The 15,024-nt window shown below is 55.8% G+C and overlaps 1 protein-coding gene across 5 annotated transcripts in view; it reads right to left on the bottom strand.

The window, feature by feature from the left end:
• The window catches only part of COL27A1 (collagen type XXVII alpha 1 chain), a 142,181-nt gene extending 127,451 nt beyond the window's left edge, over positions 1–14,730 (bottom strand). For 2 of the 5 annotated variants that reach the window (XM_072959984.1, XM_072959986.1), the window contains exons 1-3: positions 14,243–14,723; positions 7,759–7,829; positions 2,158–3,896 (exon numbers count right to left, since the gene is read on the bottom strand). In XM_072959984.1, the coding sequence (XP_072816085.1) occupies positions 2,158–3,896; positions 7,759–7,829; positions 14,243–14,301 (1,869 nt within the window). In that variant the 5' untranslated portion in view covers positions 14,302–14,723. Of the gene's footprint in view, positions 1–2,157; positions 3,897–7,758; positions 7,830–14,242 lie in introns of all 5 variants that reach the window. The other 3 variants (XR_012072200.1, XR_012072199.1, XM_072959987.1) reach the window with 3 other exon arrangements.
• Between the last annotated feature and the right edge of the window lie 294 nt (positions 14,731–15,024).

Raw genomic sequence — 15,024 nt, 5'->3', positions numbered from 1 at the left:
TCTGTCGGTCCAACCGCAGGCCTCTCATTTGTAAAGCCGGGGTTAGCACACATATCCTACCCTCCTGGACCAGTTTGCACGAGGTCCTAAAGGGAGGTGACATGCATGTGGAAGTAGCTCATAAACGTGACAGGTATAGAAACAGAAGATTCTTTAGACACTGAGCTCTCCATTTGAGATCAAGGACAGGGCCTCCCACATCTCTGAAACCCCCAGCCTCTCAGGCCTGAGTCCTAGGGTCTCAGAGTGGACACTCACGGGGGTGGGATGGAATGTGCTGATCTTGGAGTCGGGAACTGGGGTGTAAACTTCAGCTCTGCCTCCTATGTGCTGTGTGGCCTCTGAGCAAGTCCTGGCCCTTTCTGGGCACAGTCTCCAGGCTCCTCACCTGCCCAGTGATGAGGGTTGAACTGAATGATCCCTAAGCATCCATCCACTGAACAGGTCAACTCCAGCACCTTCTTAGAGTGGGGGTAAATCCAAGACCAGATCTGGCAGGAGGCCTCACCTCCTACTGACCCACATCACCAAACCCCAGGAAGAAAGTACAAAGCTCAGGCATCGGACAGGCCCAGAGGCAGATTCTACAGCCTGAAAACCTGCTCCTGCTCCAGCTCTGCTGGCCTAGCACAGCCTCCCTCTCTCTCCACATAGCACACAGCCTTGGGGGACAGGGTTGGCCTCATTCACTCGGCAGGGTGGAGACCCTAAATTCCACCACCCTGCCCGAGGGGGACAATTCACCCCCTTTAGACCTTCCGGCCAGTGAGCCCAGCATCCACGCATCTTGGGAAGCTGAGGTGTCACAGGCCAAAGGTACCTGATGCCTGAGTAGGGCTGGGCAGCCTGGAGGGCTGAAGAGTCTCTCCTGCTCTCCTTGGCTCCCCACTCCCTACCCTGCCAATTTCAGAACATGGAGCTTGAGCAGAATGTTGACATAATTGCAAAGCAATGCATACAATTTCCATAAGTTCTACAATATGGTTATAATAAAAACGGGCTCTCGATCCCCTTGGAGACAGGCTGAATAAATATTATTCCTAATGATTATTAAAACTCATTAAGTGTGTTTGTAAGGCCTGGGAATTCCCAGCATCTGCCACTGTCTCCACATTGTGGGGAGCCTGGTGGGAGATCCCACCCCAGGAAGGAGGAACCCGCACAGTGGTCATCTCCAAGGCAGAAGAATGGAGCAGAGGCTCAGCTTTCTGGAAACTCCATCTCATCGTTCCCCACCCGGAGGAATTGGCCTCCAGCTGCAGAAAGGTCGTTGCCCCTGGAGACAGTCCCAGGCATGCCAGAGGCATCGACCCCGAGACCGACTCCTGCACGTGGAATGTTCTTTCTCTCTTCCTTGACTGCTCAGATCCACCCTCACCTTCCTCACCTCAAACTCCTCTACCAGGGGCCACAAATCAAATACCTCCAGGAGCCAGGCAGGTAACAGAAACAAGATGAAAGGACTGGACTGAAGACCAATCGGGAGACGGACGTGTGGACAGGCACAGACAGAAGCGGGCCTGTCCTGTCTAAAGAAGCAGCCCTGACCCGGCCAAAGCCCACAGGCCACTGCATGTCTCCCCCTTCCAAGAAAAGCAGGTCACCGGTTTTTTATAAGAAATCTCTCACATTTAAAAAATATTAGTAACTTATTAAATATTTTAAAACAATGCTGCATGTGCCAAACAAAACACATTCAGGACTATCCATGTGCGACCTTTGTCCGAAACTCACAGACAAGCTGGTGGGCTGGAGGAACTCTGTTCCAGGAGTCAGGAGAGCTGGCCTTTGGAGACTGCATGACCTGGGGCCAGTTAGTCTGTGGTTTTCCTTAAGCCACTCAACCTTTACTGTTAGGTTAGCAAAGAGTGACCTGGGGCCTGGGCCAACCAAAGCCCAGGAGTGCTCTCACCGGGGGGTGGCCACCAGACCCAAGTCTGCCCCAGGGAATCACGAATTTGGGGCAGGATATGCAATCAGAAACACAGCAGAGGTGGAGGAGAGGGGGACCTGGGTTCAAGTGGAGGCTCTGCCTGTACCTAGCTCCCTGCTCTAGGTTGCTTCTCTTCCTCCTTCCGCCCTTACCAGGAGCAAACACCTAACTGCCCTGTCACCTACTTAAGCTCCAAGCAACATGCACACTCTGCCCAGTCTTACCGGCAAACCACAGTCTCCCTTGGGTCCTGGAGGTCCCATCAGCAGCGGGAAAGGTGTGGGTCCCACCAGGTGGAAGAATGAATAGCCAGTGCTCGCAGGCCGGGGGCTGGAGGTCAGGAATCGCGCTGGGGCCAATGTCGGGGCCAACGCTGGGGCCGGGGTGGTCTGCCGGCTGGGCTGGGGCTGTCTGGGGCTGGACCCAGTTGTCGGATCGTTCAGTGGGACATCTCTTACTGCCTTCCCAGGTCTGAGAGGGACGGGCTTCCGGGGGCTGCTCTTGGGTCTGGTTTTCTTTGCAGCTTCTGATCCAGTGAGTTTTTTGCTTCCAGTGAGGGCTGAACCAGGAGCGAGGGTGGGAGGCATAGCAGTGGCTGGTGGCTGAGCAGCCCTGGTAGAGCCAGGACTGGGGACAGGTGATGGGGGCAAGACAGTGGGATGGGGAGGTCTTTGTGTGCTGGTGTGGGCAGGGGATGGCTCACTGGCACGACTGCTCATCTTGGCCTGGACCACTGTGGGAGAGAGCTTTTTAGAGGAGCCAGCGGCAAGAGGTAGCGGCCGGACGCTGGGCGGAGGGGGCCTGGGCGTTATGGGGTTCCTCTGCATCGGCTTCACTGTGGGATGGGAGACTTTGGGGGGAACTAGGTGGAAAGTGGGTTGCACCGGCTTCTTGGTGGGTAGGGCTGGCTTTGTGAAGAAAGGTGGAGCTGTCTTCTGGGTGGGGCGTGGGCTTTTGACAGGGGCAACTGAAGGAGAAAGGACTGAAGGCTTGGTTGGGTGACTTTGGGGGATTTTGGTGGCTAGGCTCTTCTGCAATGGCTGGACGAGTCTGGTGGAGCTGGTGGGAGAGGCTGCGGGCACGGAAGGAAGCCCTTCACTGGCTGACAGCTTGGCAGATGGCAGGGGGTTCCGGGCTGGGCCTCCCACTGTGACGGGCTGGTGAGGGCCTGTGACGCTAGTCTTTAGGGGCTTGGGGGGAGAGGCAGGCACCACAGTCACCCTGGACCCCCTGCTTGCTGGCCATGCCCCCAGGGCTGGCGTGGCAGTGGTCAGGTTCCCTAGGCCTAGCAGGGCCAGGTCGGTCTGGAAGGTGAGGGGCGTGCCAGAGTCTCGGGGGAGGAAGGGTCCCAGCTGGGGCCGGTACGTGTCAGCCTGTCCACACTGCTTTCGCAGGTGGGTGCAGTAATTGTGAGCGACCTGCGTCACAGGGTAGATACTGAACTGGCACAGGGCACCCTCAAACTGGACTGCGTGTGGGCTCATCTTCCCAAAAAGGAACAAGCCCTGGGGGTCGAGCGCTGGGTCCCTGTGGAAAGACAGCGGGACGGGCACCCGGTGCTGCCCGCAGGCCGTCACCAGGGTGACCGTGCGGCCACGGAGCTCCAGGGCCAGGTGGTGCCAGCGCCCGTCGTGCACGTCGAGGTCGAAGGCCACGGAGCGCCGGGGCCCCAGGTGGACCACTGTCTTGCCGGGAAGGAACTGCAGGCCCAGCTGCAGCTTGCGCTTCCGGCTGCGGACGGCGAAGAGGAAGGCATGGTTCACCCGGTGGGAGCAGAGGCTCAGCACCAGCGCCAGCTCTGTGCCCAGGGCGGCAGGGATGACGGCGGCCGTGGGGGCCTGGAGCCGGGCCCGCTGCGTAAAGATGAAACCCGACTGGAACGGAATGACCCCCGGGGGCGGGGGGCTCCGGCCGCCCGCCGCCTTCGTCCAGCTGAGGCCCAGCCGCTGCAGGACGTCCACATCTGGAGAGGGAGGGCAGAGGGGGAGAGGACACGGTCAGGGCCTGCTTCCTACTGCTTCTGACTCGGGGACAGTCTGCCCACTGCTACCTGTGCCCCATGGTTGCAGCTGAGGGTGCAGAGTTGGAACAAATCCCTCGTCTGGCTGTGTGATCTTGTGACTACAGACCTTCCTCCACTTAAAATGGATATATCTAGATGAAGCCAACATAAGCTGAAAACCTCATAAGTCAAAAATGCATTTAATACACCTTACCTACCGAACATCACGGCTTAGCCTAGCCTACCTCAAACACGCTCAGAACACTAACAGCACCTTACGGTGGGGCTAAACAATCTGACACAAAGCCTATTTTATAATAAAGTGCTGAGTATCTCATGCAATTTATTGAATGCTGTACTAAAAGTGAAAAACAGAATGGATGTACGGGTACAGAAGAGCTGTAAGTGTATCGGTTGTTTCCCCTCGTGATCACGTAGGTGACTGGGAGCTCCCACTGCCGCAACCCAGCATCACAAGAGAGTACCGTACCGCATACCGCTAGCTCAGGGGAAAAAAAATCAAAATTCAGAACTCAAAGTACAGTTTCACTTTTGCACCATTGTAAAGTCAAAACATTGTAAGTCGAGCCATCGTAGGTTGGGGACCGTCTGCAGTGTTTAAAAGCAGACTCTAGAGCCAAACTTCCAGCTCCACCACTTACTAGTCCTGTGACTTCAGTGCCTCGGTTTTCCCATCTCTTAAATGGGATAACAGCAGTACCAAGCTCAGGGGTGTTGTGAGGATTAAATGAGCTAACGCAGTCGAAAAAAAAAACAAGTGCCTGGCACAAAATAAGCATTTATGAAGAATAGCCTTTAATACTAAAAATAATGATAATCTCCAAATACTAGAGCCAATATTAGAGGCTGCCCAACATGGCTTGTTTCCCCTTCTCTCTGCCTCGAGAGCCATCTCCTCCAGGAAGTAGTCCCATAAGTGATGGAGTGACAGGAATGTTCATGTCACCGGAGCATGGTAAGGATGCCCAGGGGGTTCGACTGGTTTCATCATCTTTAGGAACCCACCCAGTCCCCTTCCCACCCCCAAAGTCTCTCTCAGGCTGGAGCAGGCTGGGGGAGCTGCTGTCTGCACAGAAGGTAGGGGACATTTCCAGTGACTCCCCTCCTCCCTGTGTGGCTTTGGAGAGAGCAGAGGAAGTAATCAAGGCATCCCTTCAACCTCTGTCCTCTGGCGAAGCATTTGGACATCTGACCATGGCCCAGCCAGGTCACATCCACCTGGCAATTACATTCATGGGGCCTGCCAGAGCACATCGAGGGCTTCCAGGGTGTTTATGGAAAGGCTTCCTGACCTTGCCTCTCACCGGGGCACTCGACCTCCTTCAGGCGGCTGAGCTGCCAGCGTCGGCAGAAGCCCGCCTTGGAGCTCCATCCTGGCAGGAAAGGAGAGGCTGCCTCGAGAACTGGGGTCTGGGAAATGTCCTCAGGCCCCTCTCCCGAGCTCAGCCTCCCAACCCCTGAGTGTGGAATGCACTCTCCCTCATCACCTGGAGCGAGAGGTGTGCCCTGGGCTGAACGCAGCCAGCACCCAGTAGCCCTCTGGTGACAACTGGGAGATAGATGGACCGGTGTATGGATGGATAAACAGGCTGGAAGACACTGAGAACCCGGGTGCTGGCAACGTGGTAGCACACTGGTTCCATAGCAGGATCTTGGGTTTGAAGGCCAGACTTCAGAGTAGGACAAGGCCACCTGTGGGTCTGGTTCCCTCCATCGTAAAACAGGGCTGTGAAGAGTACCTACATCCGGGGGGCAGTGGGAGATGGAATGGTGGTCTCCCTTACCACCCTCACCCACCCCTGCATCAGGTACCTCTGGCCAAGTCTCTTCCTGACCCCAGGCCTCAGTTTCCCTGCCTGTAAGACAAGGGAAACCAGACCTGGAGGTGGCCACAAAGTGCTAAGAATGTTCTAAGAACTCTGCGGCTGCAGGCCACTGTTCCAGGGTGGCTTGAAGACTCTTAGTCCTCCCTGGAACCCAAGAGCCTTCATCTCACTTCAAATTCCTCCCTTCTCCCACCTCTATCTGTCCCCAGTTCCTAAGGTAAAACAGACCACTGTTTAAGGATTCTCTGAGTAGCAGCGTATTTTATACGTTTAATCCCTGAAAGCCTCTTCTTATCATAAAATACTTCTCACTACAAACAACTTAAAAGGGAGGAGCCATTTGTTGGAGAAGTAATGGCAGGACGTCACCTCTCCCCTCCTCCTGTCCCACCTCGGCAGCCCCTGGGAGGCTCCCAGGCCTGCACACGTCTCTCCCTGCACACTGCAACTTACAGCCACTTGCACTCGCCCGGGGAAGATAACAACCAGCCAGGCCAGGGGGCACCAGTGAGGTTTCCCTGATCGCCACTGTCCTGGTGGGTTTTAAGCTGACACCAGGCACTCCCCAGGCCTCCCCTGCACACCCCCTGCAGTTCAGGGGCCAAACTCCAACTCCGCTACTTAGAGCTGGCAGAGGTGGTCCTTGCTGAGCCTCCGGGAGCCTCTGACCACTGTGGGCTCCACGGGGGATAAGGAAGGCCATTCTCGCCCAAACTTTGCAGGCAAATAATATAATGAACAATAATGGTAATAACTAATATTTATTGAGCACTTACTATGTACCAAGTGCTTTACGTGCATTGTCTCTCCTTATTCTCTCAGTCATCTCTGAAGCAGGTACTGTTTATTCTCCCCACTTTACAGACGAGGGTCAGAAAACTGAGCTGCAGTAACTTGCCCAAGGCCACGCAGCCTGTAGTCAAAGGCGCAGCTGGGCTTTGGAACCAAGGTGCCTGGCCCCGGGACCTCTGTCCTTCCTTAGCTGCTCTGCTATCCTGTGCTGGAGCCCCTATACTAGTTGGAAGGCAGGGCGGAGACACATCCAGAACCCCATCAGGGGAGAGGAGCTAGGGGACAGGGGAATGAATTCAGCCCAACGCCAAGATGGAGGGACCCAGCCAGCTGGCCGCAGCAAGATCCCTTTATTACATAAACCTGGCTCCACACTGCTCCATCTTTTTCCCCACCACCCCCCCCCCCCCGCCCGCCCAGTGCCTGACTCAGGACTCTGGACAGCTGTTCACCTACTTTGTGGGGGAAACAGCAAGCCTGGAAAATATGACATTTGCACAAAATGTTGCTGGGCAGCAGGAGTCTCTTCCGGGCACGGCCCTCCCCTCCCAGGGGTCCAATCCCCGCCTGGCGGCCAGGTCAGGCCACAGGGGCTCTGGGAGTGCCCGGCTGCCTGCCCTGGCACGCGGGCCAGGGGTGGAGGAAGGGGAAAGGCCGCTATTTTAAGAGGCGATGCGGCTGTTTGACAAACAGATGTGGGGGAGGTTTCAGTTTCCACAGGCAGCTGTGTAGCCAGCCCCCCACCACCTCGCCTCCTGGACAGCTCCTCAGGGGTAGCAGGAAAAGGCAGCATCTCACGGGAAGGGGAGGGCAGATCACAGGTGTGGGCAGTGATGGTTGAAGCCTTCCTGCCTCTTCTCAGAACTTCTTGGAGTACCCCTTGGACAAAAAGGTACAACTGAGGCTTACTGTCCCCAAAGTAACTTACTCAAATTCCACCCTGGATAGGAACAAAGGCACCACCTTTCCACATTTCTGCACTGAGCCCTTCCTACCCCTTACAAAACATCAAAGGGGGCTCTTTCAAGCCTGGAGAGAATTTGTCAATGATTGGCTCCATTCTACTGATGAGAAAACTGAGGCACTGAGTTCCAACTAGGGGCATTAATGTCTCCTACCCCTGCGTTTGTAGATCCCTTCCATCCTCCTTTGTCTCCCCCTGGACAAAGAGAAGAGAGAATTACCTTCAGGAGATCCTTGGGTGGAGGCCAGGTGACAGGCAAGCGAGACTAAGATCCAGGTGAGGAGAAAGCCCCTAGAGACCAGGAGACACAAGCAGATCCGGCATCAGCTTCCACCCCTCACGGCCGGATCCGCGTGGGGAGCTGGGAGTCACTCACCTGGCCCCAGTACCACCCTAGTCTTGCCCAGGGGAGGCGGGAGGCGAGGCAGAGGCTCTAGGATCCCAGCAGACCAGCCCAGGCTCCTGGGTGCCCAGGCACAGCTTCCCGGGGCAGGACCCGCTTACACAGTACAAATACAACCTCACTTTTTACAGATCAATAAACCAAGGTCACCAGGCAGGAACTCATTGGCTGGAAGCCCTGCCCTGGACGTCAGGAGACATAGGGTCCAGCTATATCTGCTCCCAACTCATTAGGCGACAAGGGACCAGCCCCTGCCCCTCTCTGTCTCTGAGCCTCAGTCTCTCTATCTGTGCTATGGCCTCAAGATTTTGAGGCCCACAGGGCAGCAGAGCCAGGGCTGAAAGGTCAGCAGGAACCCCAGAAGGGTCTGCTTAGATGACAGGTGTCTTCAAAGGGCAGGAAAGATGAGAATTCAGTCTCCAGACTGACAGCAGGGAATGGGAGAAGATCCCTTAGCCAGGACCAGCGCGTGCTAAGGAAGCTGCCCGCTGGCTTCACGCCGATGGAGAACGGAGGAGAGCGGAGAGGAGAGGAGATGACGGGGGAGTCAGGCCGACCCAGGTGTATACCTGGCCCCACTGCTTACAAGCTGTGTGACCCTGGATGAGCCCCTCAGCCCCCCTGGGCCTGTCTCCTACTCTGCAACTCAGCTGACACTCCCTATCTTGCAAGCCAGGCGTGAGGATTAAATGAGCTCATGCATGTCAAGGGCTCGGCCTGCTGCCAGCCACAGAAGTGCTCCTTAGACGGACCCTGCTGCCCCTGCACTCTGGGGCCTGAAGGGTTAATGCTCTGCTCAGGGGCTCCTGCCAAGATGGGCAGAGGCAGTGATCCAATTTCACCTTCCTGTGGGAGCAGCCACTGGTGACACCCGAAGCCACCCGGGGCATCTGATCCCCAAGCAGGAAAAGAGGAGGGCGGCACATGGCCAGAGATGGCCAGCCAGGATGCAGGCAGAAAGAGCCCTGATGGGCAGTGGGGGCCCAGGATCCATTTCCAGGAGGAAGGCTAGGATGGTGTGCTTCTGGGGAATCACGTGATCCAGGAAACCCATCTGCCAGAGTGAAGGTCTGGAGCCCAGGGTTCTTCCCAGCATCCTGGGAGCCTTAGACAACAAGATCACACCCTCTGATTTAATGGCAAGTACTTCAGATTAGTTGCAATTAGGATCAATGGTAATCCTGACCTGGACACTGTGGAAGACACTGGCGGCTACCTACCCACAGCCACCTCCCTTCCTGCTTGTTCAGGGAGATAAGGATTTCAGAGGATACTGGATGACTCTGGATAAGTCTAAGCCCATCCTGGGAATTTGCCATGCCAGTGACTGGTTAAGGCATGCATATTGGACCCAGATGTGGCCAATGAAATGTGAGGGATGCCGGTCAGGGCCCCTAGGAAAACGTTTCAGAGGGACAGAGAGAATGTTTTCTTCTAGCCTTTGTATGTTGTTGAGTAAGGCCTCACTGCTGCTGCAGCCATTTTGTGCACATGAGGTAACAAGCCCCATGAGCACGTGAGGATAGCAGAATGGAAAACAGAGGTTGTTATTGGCCAGCCTTATTAATGTTTTTCCTTTGGACCTCTTGATATGGGAGGTAATAACTCCCCTTATTGTTTAAGTCGTGTTCAATTGGGAGTTATTCACAGCATAAGGCAAACTAGCTGAAGCAGCACTCACACACAGATGGTGGTCCCTCAAAAGACTTATCCAGCCTCTGGGCCTTAGCACATGCTGTTCCTGAGTACTCTAGACACCACTTTTTTGCCTGGTCAGTTCCCACAGATGCATTAGATTCTAATTTGAGTGTTCCCTCCCATGGCCCGCTGCACGTACCTCACCAGAGCAGGCATCCCATGTGTGGTCATTGTCTATTTTTCTGTTTCCCTTTCTAGCCCCAGTCCCTGAAGTGCAGGGACCACATCTGTCTTGTTCACTCTTGTATTCCCAGCACCTGGCAAGTCTGTAGTAAGCGTCCAGTGTATTTTTGCAGAAGGAATGAATATTACCTGGTATCACAGGACTCTGGACTTAAAAAAAATATCTTCCCAAACCCTTAACTCCAGCAGGCCCATCCCATCTCTGACTTTATCCAGGGATGATCCTGGATAATCTTTGCTCCCTCCTCATCCTCTCCAATCTGTTGCTACTGCTGTAACAGTACCTTTTTCACTTGGCCAGTCCTCCCTGCCTCCACTGGCCTCACTTCCAGCTCACCACCAGCAACAGCTAAAGGTCAGTGCCTAAGCGGCTCTGGTGTTGTCTGGGGAGAAAGGCAGAGGCTGACCCTTGTGGCATGACCTGCCTGCTTGAAGCAAATGGCAGTCCCATCAGCCCTGATGAACAATAATAGGCAGCTTTGTCTGACTTTACAAAAACTGAGGCTTAGGGAGGGCAAGCACTTCCTCAAGGTCACCCTAGGCAGGTTCTGGGGTCATAATTCTTCAGTACAATTTCCCACATCCACAAAGTGGATACTCCCGGAAACCGTGGCTAGATCTACTGGGGAAGATCCTACGTCCCCAGTCTTGGCAGTTCCAAAGCACAACTGCATAGCAAAGGCTCTGAGAAGTTCTGCAATAAAGTGACTGCACCTTCTACCGGTCAGCAGTCCCTGAACATAGAGGACCAGGGAACTCATCTTTCCTGAGCATGTCCTCTCAGAACACACTGCCCCTGGCTCTCTAGCATTCTTGCAACCCAACTAGTTTCATTCCTGTTTCCTTCTGCCCTGTCTCTTCTCAGCCCTTTCTGAGCACCAGCCTCACTCCTTGAGTCTCTCACCGTGTTGTCACATTCACTCTTCTTAGAATGCTCCCCAAGCTGATACAGAGGGGTCAGGTGCAAAGGAGAAGGTGTGAGAACCACAAACATCCTCCTCGGTCAATTTTCCCCCGAGGTTATGCTAGGTGATTACTCTGTAGAGAATAAGAGGATAAATCTGGGGGAAATATTTGTAACCCCTAAAGGTGGGGAGGAGGAAGACTCACAGGGGAGATGGGATCAGAATCATCTCTTCAACTAAGCTTCCTAGCACCTCAGTTTCTAACTTAAGAATTTCAGTCCTGAAAAGTCTGGGACAAACATATTTGTTTCCCATTCATTCATCTCAACAAACGCAACTGACCATTTCAGACCTGGATTCTGTGTGTACTCGACCCAAAACTGCCCTATCCGGCAGGAATACAGAGTGGGAGAAGGTCCTCCGAGATCATTTAGAGGCCAGAATCTAGTTCCATCCTCTCATTGTAGAGATGGACAACGAGGACCACAGAGGAGAGCTGACTTGCCCAAAGACACACAGCATGTCAGTAACACACATCATCTGACCCCATTACCTAGTAGACAGTCCTTTTCACTTACTTATCTCCCCTGGAGAAGAAATCGGAGACTTACAGGGACTTCCTACTTGCCAGAGACCAGCGTCCCAGCCTTCACCAACAAGGAACAGAGATACAGCCTGGGGAGCCAACAGCCATCTCAGTAAGCTTCCAGGCCTGGAAAGTTGGCTCCCAGAGGGAGGCCCTGCCGATTCTTTTGCTCCCGTTCCAATCCTGTTTAGGCTACTGCTAATAACGTTTAGTGCCTGCGTTGGCTCAGAGCTTTGTTCTTCCAGACTTCTGTTTTCACCGCTGACTCGTGGGCCTTGGCTCGGTGAAGCCAGGGCTCCAGAATGTCGGGAAGACCAGAGCATGGGGGCCAGAGGAGGCAGGAGGCAGCTGAAACGGAAGCCACGAGTTAGGGAGCCTGATCTTGGAGACACAGCCTGGCCACACAGCTCTCTGAGAAGGGAGCCCAGGTGTTCCTTTCTCCTGCAAAGAGCCCTCCGGCCACTACACCAAATGCAGTTACTCCTGGACCACAAGGCTGCCAGAACCTGCAGCTGATTTGCATAATTTTTCCTCCATCCTTGTTAACTGAGAACACACAGGAGCTCAGAGACCCATTCTAGCTTGAACATCCACCGAGCACTCAGAGCTGAGACCCAGGGCACAGAAACACAAGGAAAGCAGTGGACTCAGGGCTTGGTTATGCTCCCATGGGACAAGCTGGGAAGGATGCTGGCCAGAGGACCACAGAAAAGCAAAGGGGGATGAACATGTCCCACCTGCCTCCATGGAGTGGTCAGGCCCATGTGCCCAGACAGCCACACCCAGACTCCTTTCTTCACACCTTATACCTCTTCCATGGGAACACAGATAGGTCATCTGTCTGGACAGGATGCAGCCCAGAACTTTCCAGTTGACTCACACATCCACTCGAGATGAAGTGGATAATAATACAAATAACAGCTGCCGTTTATTGAGCACTTACTACATGCCAGGCACTGTTCTACAAGCCTTTAACAAGCACAGTCCCACTAATCCTCACAAAACACTGCTCTCTGGGAATGAGGATGCCCGTCTTGTGGATGACAAAAAGGAGACGCAGAAAGATGAGGTGCCTGCCCAAGTTCTTGGGGCAGAGGTAGGATTTAGATGGTCTGACTGCAGGGCCCTCTCTGCCCACTGGTATGAGTCTATGTTTTCTTACAGTTTCCACCACCAACTGATAATGGCATTTTCATATGCCAGGCAGATTATGGGGTAATAAGAGGATCCCTGAACACAGAGAAAGAAGAGAATATGCCAATAATGTAACAGGCAGAGTGTGCTCAGGGAGGGACAGAGAGTGGGTTATATTTGGAGGGCAGGCCCCCTCCAGTACAGCACCAGGGGGAGCTGATGGCCCATGAGCCTCTCGCCTCGAGGGACAGCAGGGGATAGTAGGCATACGGAAGCGCAAAGAAGGGGCAGTGTTCTGAATACAGAGAGCAAGCGGGAGGAAAGAAGAGGCCAGGGATGTACTCCATAGACAATATTGTGGAACCTGGTCTGGGAGGTTTAGAAGAGTAAAACTAGAAAGCACAAGACTGGGGACACTGCCATGGCAAGGGGGCAGCAGCTGGGCCTCAACGCAGTGTGACTGCCCGTTTGCCTAAAGCTTGGGCCCCACTGTGGGGTGCTCGCCTGGCACCACTTTTCTACCCAACCGCTGGCATCTGCCCTGGCACAGGGTCTTCTGGAGAAAATGAGTCAGCAGTGTGCTTACTGGTGCTGTGTGTGTGTGTGTGTGTGTGTGTGTGTGTGTGTGTTGTGGTGGGGGGCGGGGGAATCTCGGCCAGCCAGTTTTTTCCAAGACATGGGAAAGAAAGGGGGAGGCATCACCCCCGATTCCAGTTCAGAGGGGGCAGGCTCATTGGGGTAGGGTGGAGCTACAGCCCTGACCAGCCTCTTGGGATTGTCCCCTGGTCCTGGGGGCAGGATGGACAGGACGAAAGTTCTGTGCTTCTCTGGGCAATGAACATGAGCCACAGTCCACAGTCTGCACAGCCCGAGGAGCTGCTCCCATCCGATTACTCCCACACACACCCACACTCAGTGACTCCCTCCTGCACATGCTCACTCTTTTGCAACTCCTACTCCAAAGGCTGGGAATCAGAGCCTCTGGGTCCCAGTTCCAGGCAGCCCCTCCTTGGAGATTCCCGGCCTGTCTCTGGCCCTGAGTCTCCCATCTGTACAATGAGCAGTTGGAACTGGTGACCTTCCAGGGCCTTTTCTGCCCTACATGCTGGCTCTCAGTCCTTCTCTCTCACACACGGGAAAGCGACAGGAACTGTGGACCAGTCTCCCCACTGCCCTCACCCTGCAAGCGTGGAAGCACTGAGACACACAGACCCAAACAGACTGACACACATGTGGAGATTTCCAGAAACAGGGGACGTGCAATGACACACAGACACTGAAACAGGAGCAGAAGCCGAGATTCGGAGCCCTAGAAATTTGCACAGTTTTACAAGAACAGACAGAACGGAGACTTACAGGCTTAGGACCTGTATGTAGACACCGACACTGGAACACACTGAGACAGCCAGAAACGGACACCCCTCTCCTCCCACAAGCATCCAAAAGGCCCCCTCCGCCCCGACGCGATCCCGCCGGCCGCTCCAGGCGCCACCTCCCCTCCATCCCAATCCAGACCCTGGGGCTGGCTCCGCGCGGACCCTCCCCAGCTCGGCCCCCGCCCCAACGCTATCCCGCAGCCACGCCAGGCGGGGCAGGGCGGGCAGTGCTCGCCAGCTCTCGCTGGGCCGGGGGCGCTGCCCGCGTTAACCCTTGGCGGCCGGCCTCCCAGGGGCGCAGGAAGGGGCAGGAAGCTGATGTTCCGCTGGAAGCGTCCCACGCGGCGGGGAACCCCAGCCCGCCCCGAGGCTGGAGCGGCAGGAAGCTGGGGAGGGGGCGTCCCTGAGATGGTACTCACCCCCCGCGCGCCGCCGCCGCCGCTGTGCCTCGGGCCCCCCGCGCCGATCCCGCTCCCATGGCGGGCCCCTACTTCATGCTCCCGAGCCCGGGGGGCAAGTGTGGGCGCGCCCCATGGGGCCGCCAGCCCCCCGCCTCGCCGCGCCAGGCCGGCTCAGAGTGCACGGCCCCCGCGCCCCCAGCGCAGCCCCGCTCCCAGGGGCGCCCGAACAGGCAGGCAGCGCAGCCGGGGCCCCGCGGGCGCCCGCGCCAGGCCCATGGTCCCAGGAGTCCCGGCGCCGCGCTCGCCCCTGCCTCGTTCTTTTCTGCTTCCACCGAAAAGGAAGAAGAAGCAGGAGGAAAAAAAAAAAAAAAGATGATCAAACTTTTGGAGGCGGGCTGCTGGCGGTCCCTGGAGGCAGAGCAAGGCCGGGCGAGGGCGCGCGGAGGGCGGTGGAAGCTGCCTCCCCGCCGGCCTGGGGGAGGAGAGGAAAAGGAAGGATTTGGGGGAAATGAAGGCGATTTAAAGTCTCGGCCCGCGGTGGCTCTCCACCTTCTCTCCTCCCCGCGCCGGGCCGCCCTCTGCTGCCCCCTGCTGCCCCCTGCCGGCCACAGCCAGGGACACAGCCTCGGCTGGCCCACGACTGTCCCGCTGAGACATCTCACCCAGCGCACCCCTGCAAAGATGGGGAAACTGAGATTCACAGAGAGAAACAGTCAAGGCTGCGCAGAGGTATGGTCACAGTTCGGCGATTCGGGACCTCTGGCTTGTGAGACAGTGGTCCCCGAGTTGGGGGCAGAGAT

Source organism: Vicugna pacos, chromosome 4, assembly GCF_048564905.1.
Source record: "Vicugna pacos chromosome 4, VicPac4, whole genome shotgun sequence".
Lineage (NCBI taxonomy): Eukaryota > Metazoa > Chordata > Mammalia > Artiodactyla > Camelidae > Vicugna > Vicugna pacos.
Note: the sequence above shows the minus strand (reverse complement) of the source record. Positions and strands in the feature narration are given on the sequence as shown.